This window comes from Hippoglossus stenolepis, chromosome 18 (assembly GCF_022539355.2).
Source record: "Hippoglossus stenolepis isolate QCI-W04-F060 chromosome 18, HSTE1.2, whole genome shotgun sequence".
NCBI lineage: Eukaryota > Metazoa > Chordata > Actinopteri > Pleuronectiformes > Pleuronectidae > Hippoglossus > Hippoglossus stenolepis.
The window spans coordinates 5,421,330-5,441,109 of NC_061500.1; the positions used below are offsets into that span (position 1 = coordinate 5,421,330).

Genomic DNA, 19,780 nt, shown 5'->3' on the forward strand with positions numbered 1-19,780 from the left:
GGATGTTTCTCAGGTAGTGTTTTTATTGTAGCTGGTCAAACTGAGCTAGTTTTTAACTACTTTACATACATTTAGTTTAATGCAATGGTTCCTACCTGAGAGAAGATAAATATGAGGGAGCTGGGGATGATTTATGGGAAAGAAGAAACAAGGAAGTGATGCTTTCAACTGCCCACTAAAAAACGACTGACCCAATATCCACGCATTCAATTTTGTGGAAGGGTAGGATGAGGGGATCTGCATAAATGGGCAAATGAGTAAAAGTACAAATTTTCAATCTGAAATGTAGTGAAGTGGAAGCATAAGGTAGAAAATGTAAAAAAATGTCAATCTTCAAAGTCGTATTCAACTGTAGTACCTGAGTAAATGACCTTAGTTACTTTCTGCCATCGCTAATTGACTAGATTGAATAATCGATACCTTCTGTTATAAGCACTTTGTAGAAAAACTTATTTATATTCCTAAAAGTGAGGAATCAAAATGAATAGTTTCAGTACCAGTGTCAAAACTGAGGTATCATCTCTGCACTAGTGTTATAAAAATTCAAATGTTCCTCTCAGCAATGCATTTTTGAACGGCTTAACGGTGGTGAGAAATGTTCAAGAGAGGAGCCGTGTGTGTGTGTGTGTGTGTGTGTGTGTGTGTGTGTGTGTGTGTGTGTGTGTGTGTGTGTGTGTGTGTAGATAGAATAATCCTCATCCCTTCCACCTCATTTCCTGCTACTGTAACAGACAGAAAAGAATTAGATGGGGTTATGGGGTATATATGCATTTACTGTGAATGAGAGGACGAGTCCTCGTCAGCAGGAAAAATGATTTAATGTGCACTTATAGGTGTGTTCATCTGTGTGTGCTGTAAAACCATACCTCTATTACGTGTGTGTGTTGCCTCAGTGTGTGTGCATATATGTAAATGATTCTGTCAGTTTGTGTATGTGAGCGTCTGCATCCATGCCTCTGTGTGTGTGTGTGTGTGTGTGTGTGTGTGTCAGACAGCAGCATTAATTCCCTTTGCAGGTCTCCTGGGACGTGGCTATTATCTGCATCACTAGCACTCTCCCATGGCTAATACAGGCGCTTCATCATGTCACCATAATATGGCCAGAGGGACCAGACTATGATCTGGTGTTATAGCTTAATAGCCCATATTAATCAATCCTCGCTGTGGCTGCTGTGTACAACCTTCTGTCTTTGTCTTCTTCTGCCTCTTCTCGCTGTCTTATTCACCATCTGTCTTTTTTTCCTTCTTCAACCCTCCCTGCTTTAGTTTCTATTTTGTTTTAGGCTTAATTATCTCAGTTTCTGAACCGTTTGTGAATAAATGCAGGCTTTGTCAAGTGCTATTAGACAGCGTGCAAGTTGTTGAATGCTCATGCCTTTGTGTGTGTGTGTGTGTAATTCTCGTTTTGTGATGACCAATATCAGTTGTTGACCAAGAACGAGGACATTTCTGGAAAGTGGAGACATTTTGAATGTCAACTTTCCTTTGAGGGGCTCAGACGTGGCCTAAGAGTCAAGGTTGGACTTTGGTTAAAAGGTAGTGTAAAATGCATTATGTTAATGGGGGTCTCCACAAGTATAGATGCAGAAACATACGTGTGTGTGTGTGTGTGTGTGTGTGTGTGTGTGTGTGTGTGTGTGTGTGTGTGTGTGTGTGTGTGTGTGTGTGTGTGTGTGTGTGTGTGTGTGTGTGTGTGTGTGTGTGTGTGACCGAGCCCCCTATCTCCCCCAGACTCCAGGCCAGTCAGTCCCAGTGCAGACATTAAGCCTCTTACTGGTTAGATCACACAGATCCACCAGCCTGCTCTGAGCTTTGCACAGCTTAACACACACACACACACATACACTAACATACACACACAGAAAAATCATCATTGGTAGCCCAGCAGGGAGTTGAACAGATATGACCTTCTCTGGTTTTGCTTTGGAATCAAATGGCTTCAGTGTCTGCGGAGAAAGAGCGGTTTGCCATTGTTGCCGCTGGAAATCTTGCCGCTCTGCAGCTCCACTGTATTAGTCGTGTTTTATTACTAATGGAAATGGGGCTCGACACTCGCACGGAGCGCTGAAGCTTTTTAAACTGAGTCATCAAACAATGATTTAACATGAGCCATTAGTCTCCAAATAAATACACGGTACAAAACAAGCTGAGAAATGTGCACACACACACACACGCGCGCGCTTGAAATAAAAGGTTAGCAGGGCTCAAGCTCTATGAAATGATATCCCTTCTTCCTTTATGCAATGCATTTAAAACAGGATGGATCTGTAATATAAAAGCCTTTTATTTATGGAGGAAAAAAAGACTGGTGGTAGGTTTTTGAGCACTATGAGAGCATGCACGTTCTTTTTCTTCCCCAGGAGGCAGCAGTTTTCTGTGAAGTTCAAGTGCCCGTTTCATGGGATCTTTAAAAGGAGGCGGCACACGGTACAAGGTGGGCTTGGCCCTCGGAGGTCAAGCACAAAGCTCGGTGCAGAGAGCAACACGCCAACACCGCAAGGTCAGGACCACCCACACGGAAAAGACGAGTCGCTGCAGAAACACAAACAAGCGCTCAGCGGTGCACTGTTTAAAATCTAATTACAGATCCTGTGTTTGCTTTATGAAAGATCTGCTTCTGCCTCTTAATGATTCTGTGGAGTGATCTTGAACCGTTTTTAAAAATATAATCTTCAGCGCACAAACCTCAGCCATCAGGCGATTCACACAACCTCTTCTTAAAAAGAGTCAGTTCACTCAAAGTCCAAGAAACAGACATTTTCCTCACTTATCCCTCATGGTATCCAGACCTACAGGTACTTATGTAATTACCTTCACCAAGGGGGTTATGCTTTTATTGCGGTTTGTCTGTTAGCAGGATTGCACACATGGATTCACTTTCTTTAACATTGCGAGATAGGACGTCAGCCTTGGTGGAGGAATGCACTGTTCCTCCTCTTCTAGTTAGCTGATGAAGTTCTTAGACATATTTCTGCAGCGACTCTCCTGTAGACAATGTCCCTGTAACTCGGGCTGCTGTGTGCCACTTCTATTGTAAGCAAACAATTAAGAGATTCTAGAGAAATTGTTGACAGCAAAGACTGAAATGTCTGGAGAATCCAGGGCAGTGGCACCTCCGCCGAGATTTCTGCCCCCGTTAAATGGTTTGTACATTTGTTTGTTGGTTTGTTTGTGAACAGGATAACGTAAAAGCTATTAAACAGATTTCCACGAAACTTGGTGGATGGACGGGACATGGACCAAGAAAATAAAATTTCAGGAGGAATCAAGACAAAGGACTGTATTTTGTTAACATTGCAACATTTGTGGATTTTTAGACAGTTTCACCAGTTTCCCAGGGAATAATTCATGGATCTGTTGGCGGAGGTTTGCACTCAGCTAAGTAAAATTCCTTTTACTCAACACCTTGACACATAAAACCAAAAGTAACTGCATGAGTACTTACCGCTAACAGTAAGATTACATTTTCTTCCATTTAATCCTAATTGTAAAACTAATCAAAAAAGGCCAACTGGGAGAATGATCTCAATAAAGAGACGTTCTTAATTTCGGTCCTTTCATCCCCCCCTCTTGCAGCCCTGACCTCTGTGTTACATCTGCCTCGTCTCTTCTCCACCTTCTGCCCTTCTCTGCTTGAGCAGTCCCTTTAGGCATATTTCTAGCCCCTCATTAGAGAGTGTGTTCGTCTCGTGGACTCTTCAGTGTGTGGGTGTGTGCTCGCGTGTCACATCCGTCAGCAGACCCCCTGTGGCTGTGCCGAGTGCCCTCCTGGCTGCAAGTCCATAAAGCTGCCCTGCAACTTATTATTACCCCCCCGACTCCCACTGACTATCATGACACCATAATAGATCTGTCCTTCTCACGCCTCACCCGTACAAGAGCCACCCCCGCCCAGCCGGCACCCTCTTTCCCCATTTCTGTCTCCAGTTCATCCACTCAAACATCCACTCCCTTCATAATGCACTGTTCAGCCATGTCTATCATCATCTTCCCTCCATGTGTCCTCCATTCCTGCTTCAATTATCCAATCTCAAGTCTAACCCAGAAACACTGTTTGACCACCTCCCCCACTCCTCCGTCTCGCCCCTCTTCCAGCGTCTGACTTCGTCTCCCCTCCTTGTCCCCGATTTCTGCCGCCGTTCCTTTCCTCCGTCCCTCCCTCCTGTCACACTTCCTCTTTCTAATCTCCACCCTTCTCCCATCGTTCTCCTCTCTGTTACCTCGTCTTCCCTCCTTCAGGGTTCTGTAATGTGCCGGGGGAAACAGAGAGGATCCGTTTAAGCGGCGGCACAACAAATCTCTGAGCAAACACTCCCTGAACTGTTCAAATAGCTGCTCCCCTTCCTCATTAGGGACGGATAGTTTAGAGCCCTGACACAATAAGCCAACTGTTGGCCGTCAGCGGGCCACCGTCGAGCATCTGTGCCCGATCATTGCACAGCGTTTTTCAGTGTGCTCAGCATCTTTGATGCCGGTTTGCCCTCATCTGTGGTCAAGTGAGCATGAGGAATCAGAGAGGCAGTCGATGAAGCAGAGCTCCTGAACCGGCTGCTCTGCCTGGAGAAGCAGTGATTGAACACACAAAGGCAGAATCTTTTACTTTGGTCTCATGTTGGCTGCCGTTTCTCGTCTTTGAGCCACATTTTCCAAACGGTGCACATCTTAAAACCTGTACAATTTTAGTTTATATTGTGCTGATGCGAAAAAGAGAAGAAGTCTGACCTCGAACACGCCGTTTTCAGTGAAAACTTAAAAATATCCATGTTTCATAATCGACATCTTCAAACTAGTGTTCCATTAGTGTTGTGTGTCCAAACAATTGAAGTTCATCCATCATATTTCAAAGATTTTCCGAAGCCCTCGTTTTAGCCCCATCCCCCCCCTCATCTTTAAATACACGCCTCAAGAACCCGTGAAGCATATGGAGGCTTTGAAAATGGAAAAGCAAGAAAAGAGTGGGAGGGGAGATGGTGAGATAAAACGACAAGCAGACGACAGGGGCAGGAAGAAAATGGGGATGCGGAGAGTCAAATAAATGTTTGGGGGGGGGTGAGGGAGGAAGGAAGGGAGGGAGGGAGGGATGAAGCAGAGAAAAAGGTGAAGAATAAAAGGAGAGGCGACGATGCAGATTGAAGGAAAGGGATGAAAAATAAGGGATGAAAAGAACACCATCTGTAACATGGTGGGAAAAAAAGACTTCTGTGCCTCTTCAATATCTTATTTAACCATGGTCGACTGCTGCTGCCAAGTGTGAATGCACATATATGTGTGTGTGTGTGTGTGTGTGTGTGTGTGTGTGTGTGTGTCAAAAGCTGCAGATTGGGCATTGTCGTACAACGGTGCACGTGCACATGATAAGAATTATAATTGCCGATGCACACAGACACAAAAAAAGCATCTGTTACTTAAAATGCCAAACAGGGAATAGATTAATTTTGTCTGACACGTCTTTCAAATCAGTGTCAGACAACAAGTCAAACAGAAAGAAAAAAAAAATAATAATTTTAATCAACATAAAGTGGAGCTGAATCAGATCGTCACAGCCGCTGAGAGAGAATGTCATAATTAGATCCCTGCATTGTCTTAGCCCGCCGTTAATTTTCTCCTCCTCCCTCCGTCTTTCCCCCGAACACTGCACTTATTTATGCAGATGCATTGTCGCACCTTAATCACATCTTCATTAATATGATTGTGCACATGGCTGCTTTTGTCAGCACTATCTCTCCCATCGGGGGAAACAGCCACAGAGCGAGCCGTGATGTGAATACCCGGAGATGAGAAAGCGCTGAGGTCAGCACTATTGGTCGGGCATGTGTACATTTGCAGCGTGTTTGCCGACAGGAGTTGCGGCTCCATGAGGGATTTTCAAACGTGATAGATGGACACATAAATTAATTCCTGTTTAATCCAAACAAGCGCCGCACTGTCAGCCCCCTTGAGGTTAAAGGGAAATTAAGTTTTCCAAAGAAAGGCGACGATATGGCGCGGAACTACCATCCTAAGAGTCGATACATCGTCTTCAGAAGTCAGAATCCATTGTTAAATTACTTTAAACCACTTCTTTTTCATTGAAATACATTTCACAAGAGCACGAAATAACTTTTTTCCCAACTCGAGCAAGTCGTCTAATTAGCCATCGCTTGGGGAATACGTGGAAAATGGAAATTCAATTCCTGGCTTGAGAATAATATATTCCACGGTGACTTCCGATGTCTTATTCATGAATTCAATTTAGCCTGATAATGAACTGAGCGTTCTTGGAAATGAAACGACCTTTAACCTTGATGAAACAAATGAAGCGCCCGCACTTCAAGGTAGAAATCATGAAAGTTGCAGGTTTCTCTCATCATCTCCAGAAAGTGAGTTTGCTGCTCAAACCACCAGAACTGTGCTCACACACTGTAGCTGTTCATTTAAGATGGAAACAATTTTTAAATAAGATATATTACATTTTTCAGCATCCTTTGTTCAGTCCATAGTTTTGATCATCATGGGTAACTGGGTTTACTGAATTTTCCAAAATTCTGCAAAGATATTTGAACGGCACAACATGATTGTTTTTGTGTGATATGGAGAATTAAAGATTTCTAAATCCATGAAGACAAGATATCTGGAAAGAAGAGAAACCATGTGCCTCCAAAAAAAAAACTAAATGCTAAAACCAAAGACACTTAAAACATTGACAACTTCATGATTAAATAAAAACAACACATTAAAACAATTCTATACATCTGAGCAATGTTCACACATACCCCATTCTTAGGGTAGGCCACCCATCCCAGGTCTACCATCACAGAGCGAGAATCCAGCAGGTTCACTGTTAAGACAAAAAAAACAAAACAATCATTAGTCGAAACACAAAAGAGAAGAGAAGTGAAAAACAAAAAATGAGCTCATTATCTTCGAATCCAGTCAAAGTTCACTTGTGACCTGTTGGAGGGGAGTTTCTCCAGCATTCACTAATGATCAGACCATTTTCAGTCATTAGAAGTATTCAAGGTCAGGATTTGCTTCAGGTGCATCACAAAGACTCACTGAGTGGATTCAAATTAAGTTTTCAGAATCGACACCAACTTTACCACAAACTGAGGATTTAAAAAGTGTTTGATGGATCCCCAGACTTCAGCACAGGTAACAGAAGCATCATGCAAAACAAACTTGGTCCCTGGTTTGAAATGTCACGTCTTGTCTATCTACACAGCGTTTGTCTCTCTTCTACAGATTAGAGGAATAAGGAGCATTTTTAATTGGTTTTATACCTGTCACTCAATTCTAAAGCAATTTTTGATGCATAGTAGTTTAAAAAAACCAAAAGTCCCTTCAGGAGTAAGAGTTGACACTTGGCTTTGCCCTGAGTGTTGCATTTAAACTTTATAACCTTGTTCAAGCAAGTCAGCGTCGGCAGTAGAGTTGAGCCCATCACCACTGCAGTGCAAAGCCGGCCCATTGAGAAGCCCATGTCCCTGTCTGCACCTCTGAAAGTGAACTCCTCAGGTAAAATGAAAAACGTAATTCTTGTTTGGATGATAAATAATAAGTGTGTGCACTCCATGGGAAAAACTATACGTGAATGTTTTCATCGGCAGCTGTTTGTTGATGCATGTCACACTGAGGTGCATCATTATTATTCTCCAACTGTCACCACACTCCCCTGATACAAGTTTTCCAAGTGGTTTTTACTATACTCAACAACCTCCTGTGGCAATTTCTGTGCAGGACACATTTTTCAAAATTGAGTAATTTCACTACCACCACATCAAATGTCCCCAATCTCCTCCTGTGTGAGCAACAGGTGCATCCTGGGTCAGGCTAAATGCTCAAATACAGACAGGGGATGCTTCAGCTGGGACGTCTATGTTTACTTCTACCGGCAGTGGGGTGTGCACCACCTCTCTGCTGTTTCCAATAATGCCTGTTAAGACTGCAGAGCTCATTTAGCGCACTGCTCGAAAACCTAAGAGCGGCAGCAGTGTCCGTGGACTTGCAACTTTGGACTTTGCCTTCGCTGCAGCTCTCACCAGGGAACCATCCCAGAAGTTATTCTCTGACTGCGGCACCTGAACACATCTCTCAAGTCAAACTAAAAATCCTCCTCTCTCAGCTTCCAGGTTGAAAGCTGTCAAGTGTAATTACCTGACCGCCGCACTCTTCAAAACACGCTTCCAGTTGCTCTTGTGCAGCAGCGGTGACAGTTTAGTCTTGTGAATTCTGTCTTATGTTGCCCGTCAGTGTGTGCAACTGCTTCACCGACAAAAGAGAGGCACAGAAGTTTTTGTGCAGAGAAGCAACTCTGAGCTCAGACGATACTTTTGGAGGCACTTAAAAAAAAAGGGAAGCTGGGTCGAGTCCTGCAGCAACGTGAGGCTCAGCTTGAAGCTAGTTTAGCACGTAGCCAAGTCGTGACTCTACAGCATGTTGGATAAAGTGAAAAATTCCTGAATGGCATTTTCTCAGACATTGAATACAGTAAATCTCATTTCAAGCCGTATTATGACAGCTTCAAAACTCGTCTGAGTTGGCCGTGACATGATATGCACAGTCATAAAACACGACTCGGGATATAGTCAGGTCGGAGTTCAGTTTTCTTTATCTTGTCGATGATAACGTCCGGGCTTGTTCTGCGTCTGACACAGTGTGAACTCAAACAATAAAAAAGAAAGTCCAACCGAAGGATCCTTGTCTAGATACCAGAGCTTTTATTTGACATGTAATGGGAGATGATACAGAGGTTGACATTTGAGCCCATAGAAGCCAGGTAGTATCTTGGGTAGACACTGGGCCTTTTTATACCACCTGTATCCATTGCCAAATGCACCACCTATTTACCAATAATATCTCAATAATAATAATAATTCAACAGCTTCATGCATAGATTAAGATAGTAGTATGAAACTTGTTCTGGTTCATCTACTCATCCAAATCCTCCACAGTGAACCCAGACTCTAGCACATGTGATCCAGTCCAACCACCATCAGTAACTTCTCATTAGCTGCAGTCTGCAGGCTCCTCCACTGGAATATTAAGTTGAGGGGAAAGGTTCAGCGTCGCTTTTCTCTGACTCGAATGAAAGGTTTTTAACCACTGTCCAACTTAAGCTGCTGAAAAGGCTCCATCTGCTTTGAAGTTCACAGCTACAGCATCGACCCAAGCTGGAAAATCTAAGGATAGTTTAATGCTTTTATTTTCTCATAAATTCATCTTTAAATACGACATCCAACCAGCTTCTGATCTACAGCGGCAGGAGTGGATTCCCCCCGACCTATTCAACTGAAATATTGTGATTCAAGATTCAATACTTCGCCGATTTTGCAATAATGCATTTAATCTTGGGTCAATTCTTTCCCCTGCAGTAACTGTCAAATTTAAATGAAAGTGAAATATGAAATGTCTGAATCACAGACCAGACAGTCCATCTTGGAGCCCACCAGCTATCATGCAAATTAGCCCCACACTTCAAAAATATGAAGCAAGAGCCAAGTCGTTGCATGGAGGCCAACCCTAACCTTAACCGGGCCCTTGGAAAAGATGTTGAGCCACTTCAGGACAGGTGTTTTGTCCCTGAGAGGACAATTGGTCCTGACAAGGTCGAGGTGTATACCGGAGGAGGTCCCCATGAGGTAAGAAAAAGGCTAAACACACACACACACACACACACACACACACACACACCACTGTAGTCTTACTGTCTGCACTGCTCTACAGAGAATAATAAAAGATGTCCTTCGGAGGCGATTAGACAAGTAATTAGGCCATAAAGAAGAGATAAGTGATGCTGAACTAGATCATAAGGGATAGGTTACCCCTCTCTCGCTCACTCTGAGGATCAAACCACCTCAACAGCTCAGCTGTGACAATGATCTATAGCACGTATTAGTAAGAGTCAGCTCCGCAGAATGAATGATGTGATTTAAAGTCGTGTAGTGACATTACTTCAAGGATACTTAAAGTATTTCAAAATGTGTTGAAGAGTAAGTGGATTCCCAGCTGGAGGATTACTGATAAAATTCCTCTTGAAAATGGCAATGGAATATTTGATGTGGGAGGTACAAGGCTGCCGTGGTGTTTGTTTTCAATCGCACATGTTGTGGCACTTGAGCAGGTGAAGGGTTTAAGTGCCAGCATCAGAGATCATGGATACGATCTCATCTGAGATCATATCTTACCTTCTACTTCTGAAACTAATGTTCAAGCTATTAAACATCATTTTCTCAACACGTTTTTCTTGTTTACTCTTTTGTTACCCCCCTTTCCTTTGATTTCTTTCTGTTCCTTTGATTGTGGGATGCTAATGCTAGCTCGGATCACTTTATGCTTAATGGCCTGGCCTCTTGCTCTCACACAGGCGACACACACATGCACTTCCCTCAATCCATTTACGATAATTTGCCGCAATTAACCATCCTCATCGGATCCACACTATTACCAACAAAAGGCAAAGCAATGGGCTTCAAACTCGCTAATGTGCAGGTTCACAAACACACACCTCACATCATCCTCACTCGTTTGACTGTATCAACTAACACAAATGTGAGGCATCTGGCTCTGTGTTCTCAGAAATTGACAACTTAATAAGGACAGATTAGCTTTGAGAGAGAGGATTTATCAACTTGGCACCGACAGCGTGTACAGTATTCATCAGTGGTCGAGCGTTACTGCAGGAGATCTGTGCCCTCTGCTAGGAAAATGTTAATATAATAAAAGGAGGGATCAGGACTTTTCTCTGTTCACCTTCTCTTTCCTTCAATTAGTCACCGATCGGGACACAAGTTGGCGTGTAGCGGCAAATTGAATTAAATTAACTTTAAAGGTGGACCTCAGCTTTAAAAAGAGTTGACTGAGGTGAGTCCGCTGTGTAATGTGAGGACACGTTACGCTGCACGGCCTCAGCGTGTCCCCCCACATTAAGACAGAAATTGGGCAAGTGGCCAGAATCCCTGATGATTCCTCAAAGATGTTGAAATAGATTTAATCTTACTTTATTTTCAATTACAATAAATTAGCCCAATGACAGAATAGCAGCTATTGTAATTACGGGCTCCTCTCTCCTTTCCAATTATGCATGCAGTGGTATGATTATCCACTGCAATGTAAATATGGGCCAAATGAATCTAAAAATGTGTGCCGAGTGGCAGCCTCTGGATAATGATTGGTGACGGGTGAGGTGTTTAACAGTTTATGTTTTGTTAAATAGAAGTTCTCAGCTTCGTTCGAGAGACGTCACACTTCAGAGAAAATAAATCAGGTTTTTGACGATGTGCCGTCGCAGAGCAACAAAGGACGTGCTCGATAAATGGAGAACAAAGACGGCAAGTGTCTGACTAATTCTGAGACGTCAAAGATCAAATGTGGATGTTTTCGAGAAGCGACTTGTCATCCACTGATTCACAATATTGTCACGGTCTAAAGCCTGGATTTATCAAGGCTGTGCTTTACCCGACTCTAGCACATCACTGGATGAATTGGCTTGGTTTTGAGAAACAAATTCCCTTTTAAATGATTTCTTAGAACTCATAAATCAGCTTACACCCACATAGAGTTCTACTTTATCCCATTAAACACACATTTACAAGTTGATCACCCAAAACACTCAGCATGCTCACTGCCTCCGGTACAAACCCACACACTCCAAGTGAACTTTAACCATTTCATCCTGCCAAAGGAAGCCCCTGCAAAACACATGGACGATTCACGCACATCCCATGACCACATATATAGTTTATCACTTTTGTGACCAAATAAATCTGCCAAGTAAAGAATGAGGAGGTTGACTAATGTCGCCCCCTTTTCCCCGGATGATGCCGTCCAACGGCCCCAGACAATGGAATTCATCTCCAGCTACTAGAATGCTGCTCAGCCTGCAGACAATGGCGTGGGAACAATATCTGACATGAGAGTTTGACGTATTCTCACATACTTTTAAACTTATTTTTGTCTAAACCCTGACCCTTAACATATTTGTCTAATAGCTAGGATATGATGTGTGCAGTATTATTTGAGATGGAGCTGATTAGTTTACAGTTGACAACCAAGTGCAGGTATAAAGAAGTGACAGAGGCAGATTATGAAGGCAGACACAAGAAACTGTTAATACCTGACATTCAGTGACAGCAACTACTGAACTTATTGTCTGGAAGGTGCTTGACCAGAGGTCAGAGATTAAAATGCCTCAGTCCACAGACTAAATCAGATTAGATTAAACTAAAATAATCTTTTAAAAAATCAAATGAAGACTTTGTCCCAATTATGACAAAGGGATAAATTGAGGTTGATTTAAACTCAGTAACAGAAAACCAAAGCAAAGGAAACGTGGATTACTTTAGTGCTATTTTCTGTTTTATGCCGTAAAATGTAGGTCAATTAACAGTCAACGTTAAGACGAACACTTTCCACCCTGCACAGGAACGTGTTTCCGATTTATCCATTTTCGCAGCGCTCTGTGCCAAGTCTCCAAACGACTGATCTGTGGAGCGAATCATGTTCTGTTCAAGGGTCCCCTACTGTCTTTATTTTGTTTATTTTAATCTTTTTTACCGGTTCTGAGTCCTGGGGGACACCGCTGTCATAAATACCATCAGCTCAAATTCAATTTCCACGCGACCTCCTTCTCTGTCAAACGGCGACGCGACGCGACGCGAGCGTAAAAGCCACCTTGGGCCATCCAAAGGGACACAGCGGACCTTCAACCGGCCAGACCGCGACAATTCCAACCCCCCCCCCCCGGTCGTGCGTTAAAGCTGCGCCTTTTACGCGTGTCTTACCTTCATTTGCGGGGATGCACCACGCAAGACTCCAAACCCACGTCCATGCCACCAGCCGAACGCCACAACTCCTCCACCAGCGAGATTGCATGGCGCATCCAAAAAGAAAAAGCAGAAGCGGTAACCGGGCTTGGAGGTTTTCCTTTTCTCTTTTTATTGCTCCTAAACAACAGCACTTTCAGTCAGCACAGAGCGGAGTGCTGGAGAGAAACCAACCGCTCGGAGAGGTGGGAGCTCATGTTCTGCTGAGGGTGGAGGGGAAGGAACTGAGGAGCTGCGTGCGCTCCGGGTTTGGGGAGGCGGGCGGGCGGCGCGCCGGGGAGGGCGGGGTGCGAGCGCAGAGCCTCTCCAATCACAGACCCTCCACAGGTGAAGCCCATTACTGCCGGACACGTCTCTCCCGAGTGATCATCAATTGCTCCTCACAAGTTACCACATCCGAATGTAACGTCATGAAGGGAGCTCTGGAAACATTTTAACAGATCTGGTAATTTTTTCTCCATGCAGACCCCTTATTTATTGGACTCGTTACTTATCTTCAAGCTTGATATACGTTCAGTCCAGTTATTAAAACCATTGCATTTGCACATCACCACACTGGACTGGATGATGGCCCCTTGTGTTTTAATCTTTATTATTTTCATGGCTTTATGAGCCTGCAGTCTAATTGCACACGGTGTGAACGTTGGATATCATCTAATCTAACTTTATATTGTATCTCTGCATTTAATATCTAACGTCGGTTACAACATGTGACATCCTCGTTTTTTGTTGTTAAATGGTTTTGGTTAACATGTTTTCTTTACTCTATAATGACAGTAGAATACAGATGGATAAATGCCCCAGGAAACCCCTGATTATATTCAAGACCGAGGTTTTGAGTCCACTATATTTGTGAAAAGTTTCTTTTTTCCTTTCAGATCCTCACACAGCAAGCGAACTTTAACATACACCGGCAAAAGACAAACTTTTGAAAATACCAGAGTTTGGACCTGGAAACTCATATCACACTCAACAACTGAATAGAAATGTCTTTAAAGTCATTATTTTAAACATCGTGTAAATATATGACGTGATCTCTTTTGTTTTAAGCCTCTTCAGTTGGTGAGAAAGTGGCTGGATTTCGAACCCTGTGAGTTCTACCAGTGAGAGGTGAAGTCAGCGATGACCTTTTGTGGATGTGCGGTGAACCAGATCACTGGCAACTTTCTACGTTCCAGGACTCAGAGTGAGCACTATAGGCTCCATGGTGCTGGGATTATCACTGTCAGTCAATTCAAGGCACCACAGACAGTTAAACAGGAACTGGTTTCAAATGTTCTCATGAAGGTTCCTTGGCTAAGAAACCTCAGATCACTATGGGAGCACCACAACTGGCTCACACACACACACACACACACACACACATTCAGATATAATGTGTCACGCTCTGCAGAATCTGAAGCTGTGAATGACAGTTTGTTCCTTGTCTGCTTTCTAGTTAAATTAATCTCTCCTGTAAGGTTCCTCTTGTACAGTTAAAGCTGTAAATCATGTGTTGCATCATCCTGGATCTCCACAGTGTTTCACATTAATTTGTATTCAGAAGCTGTAAGATGCTGTTTGATGGTTTCTTGGATTTTAAATTTCTCTTAAATCCTCCCCTCTCTCTGATATCTCACCCTCTAACTCACGCCCTGTCCGCACTGATGCAAACATTTTTCTAAATTACTTTGTCCTCTGTGGTTGAGCCGCTCGTCTACACACAAACTATGTCACTAGAGATTTCTATAAACTCCTGTTTCTGTGTATTTGTGTGTCCATGGGAAACGATGCCATCACAGCTTTGCATACATCCACTTCTGCTTTGCGCCAGAAACTACAACAATGGCGGCTATGAACCTGGATTCTCCTACGTTTGGTTCCCACTGTTCGGTCTAATTACTAGTTTGCAGCTAAATTTAGCACAACTGCAACATTTTACCGGCAACCAAAGGCGTCTGCTCTGCCCGACTTTAATTGGACCACCACGCTATTCTCCGATATTTGCCAGATCCTTGATGTGGACTTTATCACACATGTTCTCGTCTGGATCGAGGTTTACAAAAATATCCGCAGTCCTAATAACAAGGCCTCATTCTCTCTCACTTTTCTCATGCAGATCCTTCTCTCCTGTTGTGTTTCTCTTAGTTTGTGCTCTGCCTTTCTATTTTTTCCTCCCCATCTTTTTCACGGTGCAATGTGATTCTTTGATTCTGGGTGATATTCCTGTGGCTTATGCTGCTGACACCTCCCACGCTCCTTATGTATGCACAGACACACACACACACACATACATACAGGCATGGATGAATACACAAATGCACTCCTCTCTCACCTAGGCTAGAAACATAAACACTCAGAGCTCCCTGACCCTGCTGCGACCTTTCTTGTCGGCCTTAGACGCACCGACCCGGCACTAATGGTCTAATTTAGCGTCAGATGTGAGATATCACCTCTTTTACAGTATACGATCAACATTGTTTGCCAAGCGCAGCCGTAACCGTAGGTGCAAAGCCAGGGTGGTGGTGTATTGTAGGCGTGTAGGGGTCTGATCAGCCCTGACAGCGGGTGTGGAGGTGGTTCTGGGATGCCAGGAACTGTTGTTGTCTCCTGGAGGTGTCGTCGGCCTAATTCTATAAAATGTCTGCGGAGGCAAAAAGTGCAAGAAAAATCCACCCCCGAACCTCAAACCACCGACTAACAATCAGCTACGGTGATTTATTTTGTCATTTTGTTGTTCGGGGATGGTTTTCTTTTAGTTTGATCCCCTGGGTGGTCGGTAAATGAGAAGATGAGATGAAGTCAGTTTGAGTTATTCCCAGATCAGCTATGGAGATTGTTAAAATTAGAAGTAAACTCAGAAGGAAGGTTTGAATAGAAGCAAAGGTTAGAAATGTATAAGAAATAGATGATGCAGAGCATATATCATAAAACCCAAACTGCAACCCATTATCTCCACTCAAGCATCACATATCAAAAAGTGATAAACTCAAAAGGAGTTTTTTAGTTATTTATCAGAAACCCGACTATATTTCACATTTTGAAACAGAAATTTGAGTTGATTCTTGTAACTTCTTCTTTCATGCCTCATATATTTGTATCCACATAATGTCCTCTCCAGGCTGTTTCATTTTAATTATTACTACTTTATCTACATGCAGAACAATTGTTGGTGAGACTGGTGTTGAAGCTAAATGCAAAAAAAATGAAGCCAAATGATCTTGATCGCCCCCTGGTGACTGGCTGCAGAATATAGGTCATGAACCCTGCCTCCTCCATGTTAGTGAACGGGCCATGGACCAAACTAAAAATTCAGTCATTTGTTCAAGTGTTAATGTTTCTGATAAGTTTGGTCTGAATCAGTTATTTGATGCTATGAAAACAGGATGAAACCTCATGAATGACGGCTGAGACACCAGGATCACGACTGCACAACTCTTTCTAACCATAGATTATTCTTTAAAGCAGCTCAAATGTTTTCCTTCCAAGCATATTCTTCAAATGCTATTTCATATTTTGTGTTACCATTATTTCACAGAAAATACAAAATATCACAAAAGAATTGCTGTTTTTGCAGAAAATAGGTCAAAAAAGATATTTCTCAAGCATCTCTGTTCACCTCTGATTCCCTCTGACGGCTCAGACTGTCTCTGGGGAGAAACACGCCTGAAGACATGGTTGAACCTCCGCCCCCTGCTCCACCCACACATGCTCACACTGAACCCCCATTCCCAAAAATAATCAGCTTTGGGGCTTTGACCAGCTGGCCTCTGGTGCAGGGAACTTTGGGATTTTGCAGAATGCCGCAGCAATATGTGGTGAGACATCGCAACACATTAGGGCCTCCAGAGCAACATCTCCAGTAATCCCTGTGTTTTATATGTGCTATATTTGTATATTCGATATATTTCCTCTGCTGTTATACTCCCAGCAACATAAGGGGTTTGTCAATTTGTTGGACATGGACATTTCTCCTCATGAAATTGTAAATATATTTGAATATTTACATTTTAAACTCAACTGGAAACAAGTAGCTCTGATCTTCTGGTGGCATAGAAAAAAGAAAACCTTTACAAACCTGATCTCCGGTTATCTCCATATTATGATGGACCCTTAACGGACATTTCCTTCAAGCAGGAGAACCATACGTCTAATTGCTGAGCTGAATGATGGCTTCATTCCATTTAGATGTCCCAGTTCCAGGGCCCCGCTATTGTGCATGCTGGCTCTCTGGCAATGGCTCGCTGGAGCGCTTGAATGAAATAAAAGAGCCGTAACTGATGTTGTTGGTTGCACCTGCTTTTTTCTGACGAGTAGAAATATCCATCCATCCATTATCTGTATCCCGCTTATTCTTCCAGGGCCGTTGGAGCAGCTGACACTGGCAGGTTGGACAGGTCACAACCACATCACAGGGCTGACACGTGGAGACAAACAACCATTCATGCTCATGTTCACACCTACAGGCAGTTTAGAGTCATTAATTAACCTAAGATAAATGTCTTTGGACTGTGGGAGGAAGCTGGAGTTTCCTCAGACACACGGAGGACATGCAAATTTACGTAGAAGAGTCTTGAACCCTCTTGTGACAGTGGTTCCTGCAGCAACACCATTGCCAGACATGAGGAAAAATATCTCCAGCGATATTCTTTCATTGCATTTGTTCTCAGAAGGAAAGTCAGAAAGAGACAATCTCTAATAAATCTGTCTGACTGTCTGTAGCTTGTATATCTCAAGAAACATTCAACTTATCAGCTTCACACTTGGCGTGTGTGATGTTATGGGTCCAGAGAAAAGCAGTGACGAATAAAGTGCGATCTAGAGAAGTGATACATTCAATATGAATAATTTTGAATAAACAGGTGACTCTGCAGCAGCGGTGCCGGGGACTCATCTAGGTATGTGACGTTGAAAACACAATGACAACTGGGTTCAGGGTCCAGCGTTCTGTGTCTACTGCAGCAGCGGTGGTGCAGCTTCAGGTTCTGTGGACTGAGTCCTGCAGGAGGTCTTTACAGAAAACTGCAAGCAGCATCACCACAGGACAAACAAACAGCTCTTTCCAAACAGGCAGGTTTAGAACATCCACTGCACTCGTCATCCACATGCGACGGACTGAAATCTCTCTTCACTGAGGAGACGAGAGATGATCGAGATGGTGTGAACCACATAATCTGTTCACATCTCACGGTGAAACTCCTTCTTGTCAGTGTGCACCTCTGCAGACTGAATCAGCAGCTTGGAGAGGTGTTAGCAGCGGGACTCTGACAGAACCATACCGTGAAAAACGACACATCTTGAGTGTTTCTACTGTTACGTGACCACAGACCACCACAAGCAGATCCCATGCAGGGGGAAGAGACAGATTAAACACGTCTGTCTTCCTCTCCGCCGCCGTCTTGCTCCACTTAAACTAACCTGCTTCCTCTTTGACGGTTTGCTAACTACTTGACAAGTTATCAAACAAAGTTCTGCTCTTCACATTCGCTGGCCTTTCTTTGACCCCGAAACATGGAGCTCTTGTTTTGGGCTTATAAAGAAGGGAAGCACACATAGAAACACACTCACACGCTCACACTGACACGCACACACACACACACACGCACATACACACACAACCCCCTGGGCATCGTTAAGCCCTGCTTAGCAGCTCAGTGAGGCTGGCAGGCAGCGCTGCTGATATTCTCTCTCTATTTTGGCTGCTCCCCTCTGCACGCTGCTCCAAATCCTACTGCTCTCTTTTCACACGTTTTATCTCCCAACTCAGGACCTACAGAATATATATACTTTATATGAAAAAACAAACAGCGTGTAGGGGCTGAGGGATAAGTTACCCCGAGTGCAATCCTCGGAGAAGACAATGCCAGAGGGTCTGAGAAGAGCATGGCATAAATACCCTAAAAAACAAAGTGCTTTGACTTGGATCCCGTCTTTCTGCAACCACAGAAACACTTACTCTTTTCTCATGGTTTCTGTATTGCTCCAAACACGTCATTATCCATATTTTAAAGGAAACAGTACGAGAAAGAAGACAACGATATTCATTGACTGAATAAGAATAAAGAAAAAGGAATTCAGTATCTCCACCATCATTCCACTTATGAAACAACATTTAAAATCACTTGATCTAGATTCTTTATTTTGGATTTGCATGAAATTTCCCACACTTGTAAATAACAGTCCCCTAAACATGCATCAAGATGAATCCGCCCTCTAATCCAGATCTGCATCAAAATGTAATGGGCTCTTCTTTGACCCAAACCCCATGATTCCACCAGGTTTCATATTAATAGGTCCAGTAGTTTTTGCTTAATCTTGTTCATAAACACACAAACAAGCTACAGGGGCACTCCAGAGCTAAATGTACGAAAGAGTAAATAACGTGAGGTTAAAGTGTTTGATTATCAAACACTAAAATCATCACAGAACATTGAATAGAGGGCTGTGAGTGCAGCTCCTGCCGAACAACCACCACTCAAACTCAAAACCTTTCATAAAAAATTCAAAAGATAAGGCTAAATATTGTTATTTCACTTCAAAAACCAGCAAACAAATCAACACAAAAACAAATCTCCTGAGCTGGATTCAAAAAGGTAAAATAACTCCTTTCACTCCCTGATGGACAAGTGGGATCAAACTGCTGCTCCTGACCCATCACCGCTCCGTGTTTACCGGGGCAGAATTCCCTCGGCGCACCAATGTTGAATTAGCGGCGTGTTTTTTTTTGACATTTCGAGAAGCACGAATGTGGATTTGTCCTCCAGGTTCGTGCGTCTCCATTCACAGGACTCTGTCCGTGGTTCGATTTCACAGACGTCAGCTGCAGCGCAGGAGACGAGGCTGCTACAGAGTTAACCTCGGTTCAGAGCAGCCATTTTGGAGTTACATAACCCTCCTCCTCCTCCTTTACCCCCAACACTTTGGCATCTTTCTCTATCGATTGCATCCATTTCCCAGAGGCATGCCCCCTCCTCCTCCATCCCCCCTTTTTTTATCTGTTT

General features: G+C 43.3%; 1 protein-coding gene across 1 annotated transcript in view; it reads right to left on the bottom strand.

The window, feature by feature from the left end:
* Nucleotides 1-13,003, bottom strand: part of LOC118098039 (ephrin type-A receptor 5) — a 57,375-nt gene extending 44,372 nt beyond the window's left edge. The window contains exons 1-2 of the mRNA XM_035141431.2: nucleotides 12,759-13,003; nucleotides 6,753-6,817 (exon numbers count right to left, since the gene is read on the bottom strand). Of these exons, the coding sequence (XP_034997322.1) occupies nucleotides 6,753-6,817; nucleotides 12,759-12,849 (156 nt within the window). The 5' untranslated portion in view covers nucleotides 12,850-13,003. The remainder of the gene's footprint in view (nucleotides 1-6,752; nucleotides 6,818-12,758) is intronic.
* Between the last annotated feature and the right edge of the window lie 6,777 nt (nucleotides 13,004-19,780).